The 16,218-nt window shown below is 34.7% G+C and overlaps 2 protein-coding genes across 4 annotated transcripts; one reads left to right on the top strand and one right to left on the bottom strand.

Moving 5' to 3' along the window:
• The first annotated feature begins 341 nt into the window (after nt 1-341).
• Nucleotides 342-8,914, top strand: LOC140874807 (cyclin-dependent kinase F-4-like). 2 transcript variants are annotated; one of them, XM_073278224.1, is made up of 18 exons: nt 342-581; nt 1,601-2,006; nt 2,082-2,646; nt 2,736-2,814; nt 2,939-3,007; nt 3,092-3,181; nt 3,258-3,396; nt 4,273-4,375; nt 4,461-4,513; nt 4,588-4,654; nt 6,090-6,198; nt 6,617-6,682; nt 6,855-6,923; nt 7,061-7,124; nt 7,203-7,319; nt 7,898-7,929; nt 8,055-8,136; nt 8,487-8,914. In XM_073278224.1, exons 3-18 carry the CDS (start codon nt 2,639-2,641, stop codon nt 8,690-8,692), a joined length of 1,353 nt encoding a protein of 450 aa, XP_073134325.1. In that variant the 5' UTR covers nt 342-581; nt 1,601-2,006; nt 2,082-2,638; the 3' UTR covers nt 8,693-8,914. The 2 variants fall into 2 exon arrangements, with proteins under 2 accessions (XP_073134325.1, XP_073134324.1); XM_073278223.1 differs by having other exon boundaries at nt 342-602.
• A 1,063-nt stretch (nt 8,915-9,977) lies between these two features.
• Nucleotides 9,978-15,464, bottom strand: LOC140874808 (protein Brevis radix-like 1). 2 transcript variants are annotated; one of them, XM_073278225.1, is made up of 7 exons: nt 15,187-15,464; nt 15,049-15,086; nt 14,063-14,193; nt 11,184-11,584; nt 10,803-10,932; nt 10,377-10,708; nt 9,978-10,299 (listed from the first exon to the last, which is right to left on the bottom strand). In XM_073278225.1, the coding sequence occupies exons 3-7, from the start codon at nt 14,168-14,170 to the stop codon at nt 10,218-10,220; spliced, it is 1,053 nt and encodes a 350-aa protein (XP_073134326.1). In that variant the 5' UTR covers nt 14,171-14,193; nt 15,049-15,086; nt 15,187-15,464; the 3' UTR covers nt 9,978-10,217. The 2 variants fall into 2 exon arrangements, with proteins under 2 accessions (XP_073134326.1, XP_073134328.1); XM_073278227.1 differs by lacking the exon at nt 15,049-15,086.
• Between the last annotated feature and the right edge of the window lie 754 nt (nt 15,465-16,218).

Below are 16,218 nucleotides of genomic sequence, written 5' to 3'. Positions count from 1 at the left end.
ACTAATTTCTAATTGACACGAGTAAGTTTTATTTAAAATTACAATTATACCATATTCGTATTACTTTATTTATAAACTTTTTATTTTCCTAGAATAACCTTTTTTTTTTCAAAAAAAATTATCCAATTCTATATTTATTTATATTTTAAAAACTTTAAATTTAAATAATATATCTATCGTAATAAATAAAAATAATAAAAGATCACTAATTTGGAAATAATAAAAATAATCACATATATATATATATATTATTTATTATTTAAATAAATATTTGAATGATTAATTATTTAAACAATTCTATTATAGGAATCTGAATAACTTGCAAAGGGGGAAGTGAATTGCAGGTAAAAGGAAATAACGATATGAAGATACCGTAGGCTGTTGTTTCCACCCAATTTCTTGCCCGCAAAGCTAAGATTCAGAATTTACCCTCCCCTATATAAAAACCAATTCCCTCAATCACCCATTCATAATCATTCAAAGAGGGGCGGTGGTCACGAGGCCAATTCACCAAATCATTCGGCGGAGGGGGAGATTGAGAGTGGAATCAAGCGTGGCATCTCTGGGATTATTCTCCTTAGGTTATGCCGTCCTCCTTACAGGTGTCTATTCCTCTGATTTTATGTCGTTTTATTCGTGTATTTCCGTTACTGGGGCTGTGATCTGATTTTAATTTTTGCGGGTTCTGCGTTGATGTTGGAAGATCTGATGTAGGTTTCCGTTTGATGTTTAGGGGTGAGCTATTGGTGATTTGCTTGCAATTGGCGGGACCCTTTTAGAATTTGGTGTGATATTGTTTGTGTTTGGATGTTTGGTTGTCTTCTTATTGGGTTATACGTTTTTCACGGGAATTCTTTCCTCTCGTTTGTCTCTTTGTGTGCGTGTATGCATGTACTATGTGTGCTTTTAGTTTTGGTGTGATTTGATTAGATCTGGCTTATGTTATTAAGTTTTTTGTATTTAATATCCTGGGATCTGGGGTAGGTTTTCGTTTTAAATTTAAGAGTAGGATATCTGTGGTTGTATTTAATACAAGAGAACCAGTTGAAAATGTTCCTATGTTAAGGACACTGAACTTGTGCTTCAATTATTTGTTGTATGCTGTTCTATTCTTTCTAAATGGGTTCAGTCTTACATATCAATATACCTTTTCATTCTTCACCCGGTCCTTAGTAGCCTTTCCAAACATGTCCCAAGAAAAATCAGAAGTTGATGCTTGCTGCTTGCAACTGAATGATCTTTTTCTTTACTGCTTATGTTTTGTTTAAGAATTATTTGGACTCCAAGCCAATGATTCCTTCAATTTTTTAATTTACCTTTAATGTAAATCATTAGCTTCTGATTTCGTTTAAACCGGCTTCTAGAATCAGGATCTTTATGTTCTACTGCAGGTGGTAATCTTATTATCTGGAAATGAGCAGTAGATACATAATTTGTCGATCTATTTTATTGAAAAATCACATTTTATTGTTGCGTTCATTTCCCAATATAATGTCTGTGTACTTTATACCCATGTCCGCTATATGACTGAAGCTATTTTAACTGCATATAACTATAAGTTTCCAAGTAGCTAACTTAGTTCGTTTCCTTATGCTTTCAGGTTGTACTAGATTTTAATTTGAACCGATTAAAATTATCTAGGACATGGAGCACGTTAGCCTCTGGTCAAATTGCTACCAGCACCGGGTTTTGTCATTCCAGGAAATTCTTGAATGGCGGGTTTTTGTCCTCAGAGCATTTCTTCTCATTTCCTTCTTTAATTGCACTTAGTGGACAGCTTCTCTTAAATGAGTAGCACAGGAAACCGAACGTGCATTTCTTCTAAAATAAAATAGCTGTCGGAACTTCAGAGCAGTTCTACGAGGGGTTGCTTGCACTGTGTGTTCTGGATGCTAGTTATGCTGTTGATTCCCATTCTTTTGTTATTCTTCTTGAACAATCCTATAGTTCTTAGAGCATTGCAGATACAACATGCATCTGAGATCCTTTGATCACCAATTTCTGAGGTATTTCCTAGTCATTTGAGCGTATAGGATGATGATCATGTAGTTGGGGTTAATTTTTTTCTTTGTTCATACCAGGGTCGAATACTGCGAGGGTTCGAAAAGGCAGTTTTGTGTGTGATTAAGCATTAGCTAGCTTGTTGCTCTGTAATTGTGCCGAGTATTATTCTATCAGAACTTTGAGTTTCACTCTCTCGAAGATGACCTGTTGAATGAGGAAAGGTTTTGTTGGCCAAAGGTTTGCACCAAGTTCAGTATTTTTACATTGGCTACTGTGGTAGACCTTTGTGTCTCGAGACAATAACTACATTTATTGGGTAGACCTGACACAAGCATTTAGTTTTAACTAGTATCAAGATGATATGCAGCTCCTTATATTCACCGCCTTTCCGGGCTCATCCACACTTTCAAGTCTTTGATATTGTATACTTCCTGAATAAGGCTATGAAGCCTGTCCATCATAATCCTTTTGGTCTACACACAGTGGAGTGCAGCTAAAAAGTTGATGGTGGAGATTGCTGAATCAGCCAGGCCTTTCTAGTTATATTAAGTAATTTAGTGAATTTATAAGCTTCAATAATTTTTGTTGTCTACTCTTCTCCAACTGACGGTGCCACAAGAAGTTGAACTGCAAAATGGAAAGGTGCTGTGTGCTGTAATCCTGAATCTTTTTTTTCCACGGATGATTACTTCGTTGATTATTGTTTTTACTGTAAATATTTTCCCTTGCAGATACAAAATCATTAAGGAAGTTGGTAATGGTACATTTGGAACTGTATGGCGAGCGTTAAGCAAGCAGTCTGGTGAAGTGGTAGGTTTATGTTAGTTTTAACTTTTGATGTTGGGCGCATTCCGATTTGAATTAATTCCTGCTCTCAATGTTGAATCTATGAGATTTTTTTAAATTAAATTGACCCAACTAATTCACTTGATAGGTCGCAATTAAGAAAATGAAGAAGAAATATTACTCATGGGAAGAATGTATAAGCCTGAGAGAAGTCAAGGTGACAAGAGTTTTGCATTTTTGGTTGGTTTTCTTAAGCTCACCTTTTATGTATGAGATAAATGACAGATTTCTTTTTTGTCAGTCACTGAGGAAAATGAGCCACTCAAACATCGTAAAGCTCAAGGAAGTAATTAGGGAAAATGATATCTTGTACTTTGTTTTTGAGTACATGGTATGCATTCGATCTTTCTGTCTGTCTTACCAGTCTCTTATTACATATAGATGCTCATAACGTGTTACCTTTTCAGGAATGCAATTTATACCAGCTTATGAAAGACAGAGGAAAGCTGTTTTCAGAAACCGAGGTGAAAAACTGGTGCTTCCAAGTATTTCAAGGTCTTGCGTACATGCACCAACGAGGATACTTTCATCGAGACCTCAAACCAGGTTAGGACTAACCTATTACCTGCAGCATGACTGAAACGTACTTGCCTATGATATCCAGCAAATTTATCTGGATAGTTTGGAGATTGGATCTTATCATGATAATACCTGCGATTCAACCTTGTGGGCTTTGTCCACACCTACCGTTTTGACTCTCAGTTCACTTGGTTTTCAATTTTTCAGTTTGATTATGAATTCTTTAATGAATTTATTTACAATATCTCATGAAGTATAAACTGTGGTTCAATTCTCTACTTGGTCCGTTGTACGATAAATATTTCTTTTAATGCATTACACAGAATAGGTAAAACTGTCTGTGGATCCTCAAGCCATTTGCAAACTGGAATGTGCATGTTTGAAAAATCTATTTTATCGTCTAAAATGGAATCCAAATGATTTGAATCGATTCAAATATTACTAATTTTTCATGTTTGAGGTTGAGTTCAAAATTCTTTAACCTTCCTATAGTTAGATTCGGACTATTTTAGACTTTTTGGAAATTTATATTTGAGCTTGACTCATTTGGTTGAGCTTACTTATCGAGCTTTAATCAAACAGAGACTTGGATTCAGGTTTGACTTTTGAGCATGTGTATTTGGAGTATGTTTATAACATTTTGAAACTCATGAGCATGTCAAACGAAATAATTCAGCCTCAATTTGAGTTTGAACACACAGTCGAACATTTTTGAGTTCATGTAGAGTGCAATAATTCTGAATGGCAATCTAATAATATTTTTAGTTGGATTGAAAAGCTTGCGAACCAGCTCACTTTTTCATACCCAATCCTGAATTTGCTTGATTGACGTGCTGTGTATTTTTGTAGATGTGGCTTTTCCTAGTATTTTTATTTGCTGTTGTTGATTAATGTTCATATCAGAGAACTTGCTAGTATCTAAGGATGTCATCAAAATTGCTGATTTTGGTCTTGCTCGTGAGATCAATTCTCGACCTCCATTCACTGAATATGTCTCGACACGATGGTGGGTGTCTATTTCTCTTCTTTCCTGTTTATTTCTATAATCTATTCTAGTATTCGTGTAGGTAGCTGTAACTTGTAATATGCAGGTACCGAGCTCCTGAAGTTCTGCTGCAGTCGCCAACTTATGGTCCTCCAGTTGGTGAGTGTATATGATAAAAGTATTCCTATAAAGTTTTGCCATGAGATATTAAGATTTTATATTCTATGTTTCAGACATGTGGGCAATGGGTGCTATAATGGCTGAATTATGCACACTCCGTCCTTTATTTCCAGGCTCAAGGTGATCCTTCTTTAGAGGCCTTCTTATTTATTCTTTTCTAGAATTTGATTAGATGGGTGGAATGTGGCAAGTGCAGTCTAGCTCTCATATGTCACTTTTACTGAGTCTCGTAGTCTAGGACCTCTAGGTACAAATTGCTTGTGTTACCAGCTTTTTCATCACCTTGTCTTGCCAAGTACTTTTATACTCGTACCTATTTTAAAGTGGAAAAGAACACAGATTGTGAAATTTGATGTCAGCCCATACATAAGGGTTAATTACACACCTCCCCTTAGGATTATCGTAATTACAAAAAGATCCGACTAACTTTGAAAATTACATATGCATCCTCAGATTTATATCAAGTTAACGTTTGCACTTTTTAACTTTAAAAATTACTTATTCCTCCTTACAATTTTTTTAAATACCTTACAATTACCGCCTTTTGTGTATTAATGTTATATAAAAATAAAATTAAACCAAAATGTAATTTTTTTTGTTTTAGATGTTAAAATTCAAAATATTATAGTTTACGGTATTTAAAACTAAAATCGATAAAACCAGACCAAAATATATTTATAATTTGATTTGATTTTTTTTTTTGGTTGTTAGCTTTTATTTCGACTTCTTTTGTTTAACTTTTCACTTAAATATATGGCATAAACTATAATATTGCTTGGTTTGGTTTTACCGATTTAGTTTTAGAATAGGTCGCGCAAACTATTAGCATTTTAAGTTTTAATGTTTAAAACCAAAATTTAAATTTCCATTTTGGTTTAATTTTATTTTTATATTCATTTTTTGTACTTTTTTTCTTAAATGATTTTTAAAATTTTCATACTCTTTAATTTAATATTAATATTAATGAGCAAAAGTTGGTAATTGTATAGTATTTAAAAATTCTGGGGAGATATAAGTAATTTTTAAATTTAACGGGTGTAAATGTAAGCTTGATATAATATTAACCTGAGGGAGGTCTATGTAATTCTCAAAGTTTGTTGAGTTTTTTTGTAATTATATATTATATGATTATGATTAACCTCAGGAGAGGTATATGCGATTAACCCTAAAAATAAAAGCACAACCGGAGAACGGGATATCCTCCTATCAATATTTTGAGATTAGATAGATTACAACACAATTATGTAGTGTTGCCACTATTTAATTAACATAATTAATTCCTTCAGCTAAAATAGGTTGGCCCTCAATTAGTAATGGACTGAACGATATTTAGTGTAAACTGGATTTTCTCTCTTACCGTTGAGAATGTTTTATTGTGTTCCTTACTCCCTTCAATGATATATTTGTTCCTTTCTTTTTACAGCTTCCAAGTAGTTGCCATCACCACTGACTTGTATAATTTTCTAGATGTTTCCATCATCTCTTCCAAGCATGTTACCTGTTTCTCATATGACAGTTCTGACCTGCTTTAATGTTCTCTTATTTTTGGGTGCAGTGAGGCAGATGAAATTTACAAAATATGCTCTGTGATAGGCAGCCCGACCAATAATGAATGGCCTGAGGGGATTGAACTTGCTAATGCCATCAGTTACCAGTTCCCACAAGTGAGTGTTTCATTTTTCTCCAGATGCATATAAATGTAGTGCCAGGAGCATTGATTTGTTCTCTCTATCAAGGACGTTATTTTCTGTCTACATTGGTTCAAAATATTTCAGTCATTATTTTTTTATTTTTAAATCTAATTTTTACCATAGGATAAAATTAAAAATATCAAGAAAATAAGTCAAGCCTTACCTTATCACCTCATTTATTTGGCAAATAAACAAAGTTGCTGCTAGAGAAATTGGGCTTGTGAGCATTTGATTTGTTTTCTGTTCTATTTGTATATAATAAAACTTTCTACCAGAATATTTATGTCCAAACATTTTTCATTTCATGTTTTACTATTTTATCTGATGGGACAATAGCTTGGTGATTAGTCCCGAAGATGACTTCTGTACGCTAATATAAATTACATGGCAGGTCTCTGGGGTCCATCTCTCTGCGTTGATACCCGGTGTTGGCGAGGATGTTATTAGTCTTATCACAGTAAGAAATTATGTCATCTTCATTTCCTCCGACCACCCCTCCCTCCTGGATATTTTCGTGAACTTTACATACCCGAATTTAATTTTTCTGTGAATCCTGTTTTTACTCGGAATGAATTATTTCTTCTGCGGCCAAGTTTTTGAATTATGTCTCCTGTTGTTGCCAACTGTAGTCACTTTGTTCATGGGATCCTTGCAAGAGGCCAACCGCCTTGGAGGCTCTTCAACATCCCTTCTTCCAGGTATCAAACTCTAATAATTTTTTAACTTTCTTTCCTTTTTAAATTTAAATTTAAATTGGCGAATAAGATATGATTTATTGCACAAATGATATGGTTAAGTGTTCTCAGATGATAAGAATTGTTTTTACAATGTTCAGAGTTGCTTTTATGTTCCACCATCATTGCGTGCTAAAGCTGCTGTTGCAAGAACACCTCCTTCTGGTTAGTTTTTGATTGCTATACTCTCTTCTATCTTTGATAAGTATTAAGGGAATTGGGTTAAGATCCGAGTTGTTGCAGTGGGAACAAGAGGAGTTTTGGAGCAAAAATGTGGGAGAAGACATGCAGCTAGTTTATCAAGCCCAAAGCCCAGCAACAGTTTTTACACTGCCAAATCCCAGGCATCTTTGGGTGCAGGTATTATGTTTTTAATAAAATTGTAATTGTTGTTGGTTTGAATTAAGAGTTGTCCCCCATGCAGGTTTGTGCTCTTATGTAAAACGTAAGTGAGAAAGACAGATGATGAAGCATCATATAGATCAAGATAAATTTTAAACAATATATTTTATTGAGATTGAAAAAGAGATTAAATAAAAAGAGAGATGGTTAGGGCAGGCCTAAATTGCCGTTCATTGAGTTGTGAGAGATTTCACTGTCTTATCCCTAGCCTTTGCTAGTACAAACAACCGGCCGTTATCGCCTACTAATTTTTAGAACATTGCCTGCGTTGGATCATGATTACTGTTTTGTGGAAAGCTAGACATGATGCTGTTGAGGCAGGGTGGGGGAAGTATCCTTTGTATCGATTCGCCTTTCATCTTTCTTAGATTAGATAGTGTTTGCAACCTCAAAAAATAAGTGATTAATGTTGCAAACACTATCTTATGGGGTTTTACACTGATAAAAATAATTATTTATTGTATGTATGCTTGTGTATTTTTGGTGGCATGATCTATTTGAATGCGTCAGTAACCTCTTCTATTTCTTTACCTCAGGTGTGCAAAGGAAGTTGGATATGAACACTCAGGTAAGTTGGCATGATGTTACGCTTGGGTTAATTGGATGAGTGGTAACATCGTGTTTTAGATTTGTTTGAGTCTACATATTTTTTGGTTAATAAAATTTCTCAAGTTTATCCTTTCTGTGATACAGGATATGGTTAAAAATGACAAGAATCTGAAGAACCATGTGAAGCAACAGCCAAGGTATCGGCCGCCTGGCATGAATGGCCCATGTAAGTAGTAAAATCATTTACTTCTTTCGGGAGATGGTTTTAGGTGGACCTTTTGAGCCGTGCATGATTTCTTCTTGACATTATTTTATTTTGACATTTTTGGCCACTACATAGAGGCTTTTCTTTGTTATGTAATGCTTCATCAGAGTCGGTTAACTTAATATTTTCCATATAGGAGCCGCGTAATCTGGTAATAATCATATTATACATTTGGACGATGTAGACACTGTGTGCTAATCGAAGCTGGATTTTTTTTATTGAGATTCTTATCTTTGCTAGTGAAAAAATTATCTTGCATAAGAATATCCATTTAACTTCGGCCGGGATTCTTTCTATTTGTGTAAATGCAGCTGGTAACGGGGGAAAGACTCGTGCAATTTCTGATACGACTGAGAAGTTGGCAAACATGAGTGTGGGCTCTGGTAGATCACTTGTGAAACCATCTGTTCCTCCACCACCTATGAAGGCTGGAGGTTGGCACGGGACATCAGAGTTGTTGCTCGGACGAACTCAAGAACTTCCTAGACGACCTTATAATAGGAAAGTGGCAGGTTGAATAAAACTGTGATGCTATCACTCTGTTTGCCCATTCGTGTTGATGCTATCGTGTGTTTCTGACCTAGAACCATGTGTTCCCTTTAAAGTTGATTCGGTTCTCGCGTTATAATTTTTCTTCTGTTAGGTTGAGGGTTTGATATTATGTTTTGAATCTTTTGATACAAATTTCGTGGAATTGTTCGGTTGGTAGTAAAAAGTTTGGGCGTTTCTTAGAATCTTACATTTGACTCCTACTTGTGCAATTTGGGTTTGTTTTGGTCAATTCTCTGTTTTATATTTTACCCAAGTCGAAGCATTTTAATCTGAATATGATTTAACGAATTTGATCCAAAATCATACGAATAGGTAAATATGTTAGTCGTGTACTATTAATAAAATAGTGATGGTTATTATCGTTATTATTATTGAAACTAATATAGTGGTGTTTATGGAAAAGGACAAAAGGTTACTCATGAACATAACATTGTTATAAATTGAGGGGCAAAATTGTAAATTAAAATTTTAAATTCAATTTAACAGAATTTTAGGGAAATTGTATTTTTGGCCTAATTTTTTTTGATTTTGGATTTTATTTAACAAATTTCAGTTTTAATCATAAATCTTTCGTTTTTTATTTTTATTATAATTCAGTCTTTCTCTAGGTGGTGTGAATATACATTATTGTCATATTTTATGTTACCTCACTGTTATGTTAGAGACTAAAATTGTTCAAGAAACAAAGATAAAATTATTATGAAACAAAGGTAGTGGACTGAAATTGAAATTTGATAACGCAGATGACGAAAATTATAAATTGTGAACATAGAAAACCAAAAATATAATTTTCTCAAAATTTTAAAATACAAGAAATCATGTATGAGACTAAAATTGTTCAAGAAACAAAGATAAAATTATTATGAAACAAAGGTAGTGAACTGAAATTGAAATTTGATAACGCAGATGACGAAAATTATAAATTGTGAACATAGAAAACCAAAAATATAATTTTCTCAAAATTTTAAAATACATGAAATCATGTATTTGTATTTGATTACTAAAAAATCGCGACGCATTTTTAACAAATGTTAATAAAATTGTTCTTAGTGTTATTATGCATCTTCATAGTGAGGTATTTGTGGGACAAAGAGATCTAGCATCCACCGTTGGATCCTGTGTGTCTATAAAAAGTTACAGATATTCTCGACTTCAAAAGCTTAACTATTGTAAAATATCATGGCTAGTGATCACTGAATTAGTGAATTTGCTCCCTCCAAAAAGATTGTAAAACATCATGAAATCTAATGCCTGCCTTCTGTCATTGGCACCAATTAAACCAGAAAGAAAAAAGACAGAAAAATGGGCACTGCCTCAACAAAATCTTGAAAAAAAAAACCGGCAAAGATAGATAAAAACACCTGAAAAGAAGCAACTAGTTACAATGAAAATTCCGCCTAAAGCCTTTTTAAATAAAACAACATTTGTAAGTTGAATCTTCTAAAGTTAAGATAGTGTCTGTTCCGCTGTTAAATTTGCCTCCGACTTAGCTAGCAAAGATATTGAGCTTGTATCCTGTCGCGGTTACTATCCCACCAAAGTTTCGCGTGCACCTCTCCAAATTTTTCGCGGCTACAACAAAACCACTCAAAATTCAGACATTTTCAACCTACAACTTTCATGTTTCATGAGGTTCGAGACTTGTTTACCTGAATCTGACACGTCGAAGTTCTCTAGTTCCATCAACAAGTTGTCTAATAGTAATATAAACGCCAGGCTCATCTTCTTCAATCCACTCAGATTCAATGTCACTTGCATTGCTAATAGAAACTGAAGCCTCATCTCTCGAAGAAGTTGTCATTCTTGACGCTTCCATGGACATCTCATTTTTCATGCCACTACTCGGGTAAGCACTCGATCCGGGGTTGTAATATTGGCTGCTGCCTGGGAGATTGTACCTAGGAGTCCACTCTTTGTTCAAGGATGGAGTCATTCGAGGGCTTTCTAAGGCCATTCCGAGCCTGGAATACGTCGAGTCTCTCTGCAACAACAACAAGCGAAGACTTCGAAACATTACTTTACAATATCATGATAGAGTATAGAGCGAAATCCAAGAAAAGGTGAAGTGAGTTTACTCCATCCTCAGATCTCCCTGGAGTGCTGAGACCTTGCTGATTGAATTTCTGGACATTGTATAACTCCATTATCCTGTCGTAGTTTTCGCCCCACCATCTCTGAGCTTGCCATTTGTTAAACATCTCCCGGCTAATACATGTTAAGCAGGCGCGATTTTGTATCATTACGGAGTCATGAAATCAAATTTCATTAAACAAAACTAAAATCAACATCCCATTTGGCTATGTTGTCCAGTTTTAAGGTATAAAGTGGCAATCAGTTTGGAATGTTACCTCACTAGTGACATATCTAATATAAAAAAGTATATGTTAAGTTGTTAACTATATATGTTGTTTCCAAAACTTGACATGATCATACAATCTTTTAAACAGAGTACGTACTTGAAACGGATCCGTTTAAGATCATTCCCACCTCGAGGGAGTGACACAAAAGTGATTTGAACACCAGGTTCCACCTGTGCCATCCATTCTTTCGGTTCATTATCATTTTCGAGAGCCATTTCTCCGTCATGAGCCGAGAAAGATTCTAGTCCACCACCGGCCCTGTCGCCGCCAAATACCGTGAATGTTGAATCGGGTCGCTTAGCTCGATGTCCTGATTTTGCAAAATCCCAAGCTGGAGTGGAACTTGAGCTTCCAGGTTGGGCATATGAATATGGAACCCCCTCGGAAATTGTATCGAAATCGGGATAGGATCTTTGGCCTCTCTTGAAATGATCATCTGTTTGGCCTGGCTTACCTTTGGAAGATGATCCCGAGACTTTTAATGCCATATCCTTGATCTGATCATTACAACATTTCCTTAGCTTTAGTAGGCCATTTTGGTCTGCTATATAAATATTTCTAGTTGAGGTGAAATTTTTTATTAGTTTCGAATTCGTTGCTCAACATGGTTCTTGATCAAAAAGTTTCTTCTCAGAAGCTTAGAATTAAATGAGTAATGGCTTCTTCTTTGTCTTTTTTTTTTCGGATAATAATGGCTTTTGCTTCATCAGATTGGACATTCTATATGCCCAAAAATCAGCTTATGTTCAGCTTAACTTAAACAAGAAATAGCTAATCCCAACAACACACAGCTTTTCAGCACAAAACACTGACACTTTCATTACAGGGCTAAATAGCTACGCCAAATCTATTTTTAAGATTGCGCCAGTACTCCTAAGTAGCCAAGTCTACAAAAACTGTTTCTTGAATTGGTCAAAAAATAAATAAAATTCTCAAAAAATAAATAAATAAAAAATTTTCTTCACTCCAAGAGTTGAGAGAATTTTAACGTATTGGAGGGCAGGAATTCAATGTGGGCCACGCCAAGGATGAGTCTTTTCCAAATATATTCAGGCACTGTCTTTTCTGAAGATCCCAACAAATATAATATATTTATAAATATATATATATATATATAAATTATTTATTCACATTTTCTTGTCAGTAGTTGATTCAAGATCAAAGATTAGTACCAAAGCTAATAACTTTCCAGATTTGAAGTACAAGATGACACTGTTATGTTATACCACCGACAGTGTTTTGATGATTTTAAACAACTGACTCAAGATTTTATTTAATGCAATGTTCTTAAAAATTTTAAATCATCATCGTATGAATGAATACATTCTAGTTCTAGCAAAAAGGGAACCCTTTAAGCCAAATGAATCCAAGATTTAGAAAATATATGGTCTTGTTTACCCATAATAAGAAAAGAGATAAAGGTAAAGCCAAGATCTTGAACCCTGGCTCAACTCATGTGCTTCGTTAGACACGAAGTCTGGTCAATTCAATAAAGTGAGAAGCACTAAAATTTTTTTTTTAAATCCATCGTATTATTACAAGTTAGAATTCCTCGTATCAAAGGATGATCAAATCAAATAATGCATGGAAAGCTGCAAAAGTGAAATTTTTTTGGCGTAGGGCCAAAAAAATGTATGGGTCCAATCAAGATTTTTGGACACATGATCCGAGGAGTGGCGTGACAATGTCCCCTTCAATTAAAGTCATTTTCTTTGGCACTAGAATTGTGTCACACACACCCCCACATGTTTCTTTAAGCCATTTGCTGTGCCTGGAAAAGTCATCTTCAACCAGTATAGGGAGCCAGGCAGGATTATCATCTATCCTTGTCTTTTTTTAAAAAAATTATGTAGATTTATATATTTTTATTTATGTATTAAAAAAAAAAAACAGTTCTATGTGTTTCTTAAATTTAGATTTTGGGTTATCTTCTCTTTAATTTAATTGAAATTTAAAAGTTAGTGTTTTTTTATTCTCTAAAACTGATTCAAGTAAAAAATTGTAATTCTTTTGCAAACACACTCTGATTTTGTAACTTTAAGGTATGCAAACATGGTAATTCTTTGGTTGTTATTTGTCGCAAATCGATAGAGCTGTCAAAACAGGCGGCGTTGCAGTTGATCGGCAACCCATCTTTGGCGGAGCGGACCAACCCGACAAGTTATGTCTATCCCATTTTTAGTTATATTAGACCGGGCGTAACGAGTTCACTCGCAATCTGCCACAACCTACCATTTGGCAGGGCGGGATGACCCACTATGCGGACGGGTTAAAAATTATCAACCCAACTTGGCTATTTGACGGGAAGGACAGATCGACCCGATTAGAACAACCTATTTTGACAACTTTACAAAGTGATCCGTCGAGTACTACCAAATAAGAAAAGTTTGGTATCCTTTTGGGTCTGGGTTTGGGAATGTTTTGAATCCATGCATTTACAAACTAACAAGTCAGGTACGAAGGTGTATCAAAGTTTCAAATAGCATTTGCATCCCCTCATCCATCGGAATTCGGAATCACTCACATTTCTTGAATTTCCAAAGGCCTACTAGCTAGGTAAAACCCAGAAACCCGTACCAGCACACAGTACGTACATTCAAGATTCAAATTTTTTGCTTGGGCCCAAAAAAAGTTACTTAAAATGGACCCCAAAGATCGGAGTCGTGACAAAAGAAGTAAACACATGACCCTATTTCTTACATAAAAAAACAAAGCAACCAGTGCTAGTACACTCGTACACATTAACGGGATTGTGGCACCAAAATCTTCTTGTTTGGATCTTGATCCATGATTTGCCCCCTCTCTCTCTTCTCACCATTAAATGGAATAGATTGTGAAATGAATGCCTAAGTTTTTGTTATATATATCTATCTATGTGTGTGCCCGCGCGCATGTTCATATCTGAGGCATTGGGTTTCCGATAAAAATACATTGAAAGTGTTTCTCTCGTGTTGAGAGAAGTAGAAGTGAAGAACCTGTGTCGTGAGACTTTTGACAGCGTCTTTAGTAGAGGGAGTACTCCCACGCGGGGCATCCTCTTCATCATCATCTCTTTGCTTTGAACAAGTGATACATGTCAGCATTTTCACTTTTCTTCTTTTTCCACCTAATAAAACCAAGTGGATTACTTCATCAAATTTTGAATATTTTTCCATTATTTATATTATACTTATAATATCACAAAAATTAAATAAAAGCTCGAATTTTTTCGAATTCTTGGTTGTTTTGGGATGTCAACACGATATAATTCTATATTTTCTAATAAGTTTAAATTGTACGATGAAGGGCAAGTGCTTTGATGAGACGTCATCATTCCAAGATTTTTATAGAAAAAAAAAAAAAACATGTCCAAAATTCAGCTAATCTCAAACCAAAAAAATATACATAAATGGTTCAAGATCATTGAAAGTAATAATAACAACAACAATAAACTATTATAAGGAAGAGAATTTAATAGTAGTTGTAAGTTAAACACAAAGGGCCAATAATTGAACACAAAGTTACAAAGTGGCGTCTGATGTTCCCTCCTTTAATGCACACAAAGAATCATTAAAAATGGATTTTGTGTCCAATTTTCTGACAATTTCTTTTTATTTTTATCGATCATACACACTCAATTATCCCCTCCCCCTCTTTAATTTAACTTTTGTTTTTTGAAGCACAATCATTCCTCTGCCCCTTTTTCCTTGCATAATTCCAAGCCAATAATAGTATTTTAAATATAAATAAAACCATTAAATACAAAAGGGACCAGATGGTCGAAAAGCAACTGCGAAATCAGATGACATGACTCAATAAATGAATGCTGCAAATGTTGTAATAGGTTGCAGATTTTGTCCCGTTTCGAAAGCTCCCATTCCAAACTCTTTCCGACAATGAAATTAATTCATTTTTTTCCCCAAAAAATTAATTTTCAAAGTAATTAGCCACAAGATTTCCACCAGATTTTGAACATACATACCTTCTAATTCACAGAGCCAGTCAACTCTTTAAAATCACCTTAATCAAACACAGAAGCAAATTAAAACAATAATTTTGAAGAACTTTTCTGATATATATCTCATTTATATATACACTTTTCAGAGTCTTAATTAATTACCTTTGGATTAAATCAAATAACAGCCTGCGAATAATCAAACCGAATCGAATCTGACGATTATATTCTCCAGTAGCTAGCGTACTTCATGCAGCTACGAGCGAGAATCTTCAACGGCTAAAAATATTCCCCGGCGACATTCGCCGGCGCCGATTCAGAGCTTTACCAACGGCGGAGGGGGCTCGAGAAGCGGGAATATTAATTTCCTGCATAAATAGAATATATATACGGCGAATATTTTGTGTGGAAAAAATATTTTGTTTTTTGGTGCGCAAATGGAAACAAAGAAGGAGAATTGAGACAAGGAGGGAGAACGAAGCGTGAGATTGTGTTTGGGTATTTATAAAGGCAGGCTGACGCCGTCAAATCCCGCCGTTATCTAACGGAAGTTTGAGTTGTACACCATGCTGTAGAGATTGTACCACGGAGACAGAATGATTTGCGTGGGCCCATCCTAAATCGAAAGCTTCTGCTATCTGGGTGGCAACCGGGGCCCACATGGCCATCTGTGCTGGGTTAGTGTACGGTTGCCACGTGTCATGTCTAAATTTTTTTAAAAGTTTCGGTTTATTTATTTTTATAGTTGAATATTTTTTTCTTGAGCTTTCTTTCCAATCGAGTGATTGGAAAAAATAATAATTTTTTTTTTAAAAAATAATCACCCACGTATTAAAAATCATCATTCAATAAAGATGGTAATTAAGTTTGAAAAAGTAGCATACAGACGTACTTTCACTATTGCTTGTAGCATTTTAAAAAGTTTAGTCTATCTTTAAATTGAAATTATGTCAATAGCGTTAGTTTTCGTTGAATTATATTTTCAACACCCACAAAAAAAAAATCATGAACGAAAAATTCATCCATAAATTTGATTTATATTTAGAAATTGCTTGCCCGCACTATTATAAATTAAAAATTACATGAGATTAATTAGGACTTGTGCATGACATGCAATATATCTTTACTATCTTATAATTGATAAATTATGTCAATAGCGTTAGTTTTCGTTAAATTATATCTTAAACACCTAAAAAA

Source organism: Henckelia pumila, chromosome 1, assembly GCF_033568475.1.
Source record: "Henckelia pumila isolate YLH828 chromosome 1, ASM3356847v2, whole genome shotgun sequence".
Classification (NCBI taxonomy): domain Eukaryota; kingdom Viridiplantae; phylum Streptophyta; class Magnoliopsida; order Lamiales; family Gesneriaceae; genus Henckelia; species Henckelia pumila.
This window is presented reverse-complemented; position numbering and strand designations above follow the sequence as displayed.

Bases quoted from the DNA above. Each gene is read 5' to 3' on its own strand.
- LOC140874808 (XM_073278225.1), bottom strand. From the start codon at position 14,170: ATGCTGACATGTATCACTTGTTCAAAGCAAAGAGATGATGATGAAGAG. The intron at 10,709-10,802 runs GTAAACTCACTT...TTGTTGTTGCAG, and splicing joins CAGGGAGATCTGAGGATGGA to AGAGACTCGACGTATTCCAG. The intron at 10,300-10,376 runs GTAAACAAGTCT...GTTTTGTTGTAG, and splicing joins CTTCGACGTGTCAGATTCAG to CCGCGAAAAATTTGGAGAGG.
- LOC140874807 (XM_073278224.1), top strand. The intron at 3,008-3,091 runs GTGACAAGAGTT...CTTTTTTGTCAG, and splicing joins TAAGCCTGAGAGAAGTCAAG to TCACTGAGGAAAATGAGCCA. The intron at 7,125-7,202 runs GTTAGTTTTTGA...GAGTTGTTGCAG, and splicing joins TGCAAGAACACCTCCTTCTG to TGGGAACAAGAGGAGTTTTG.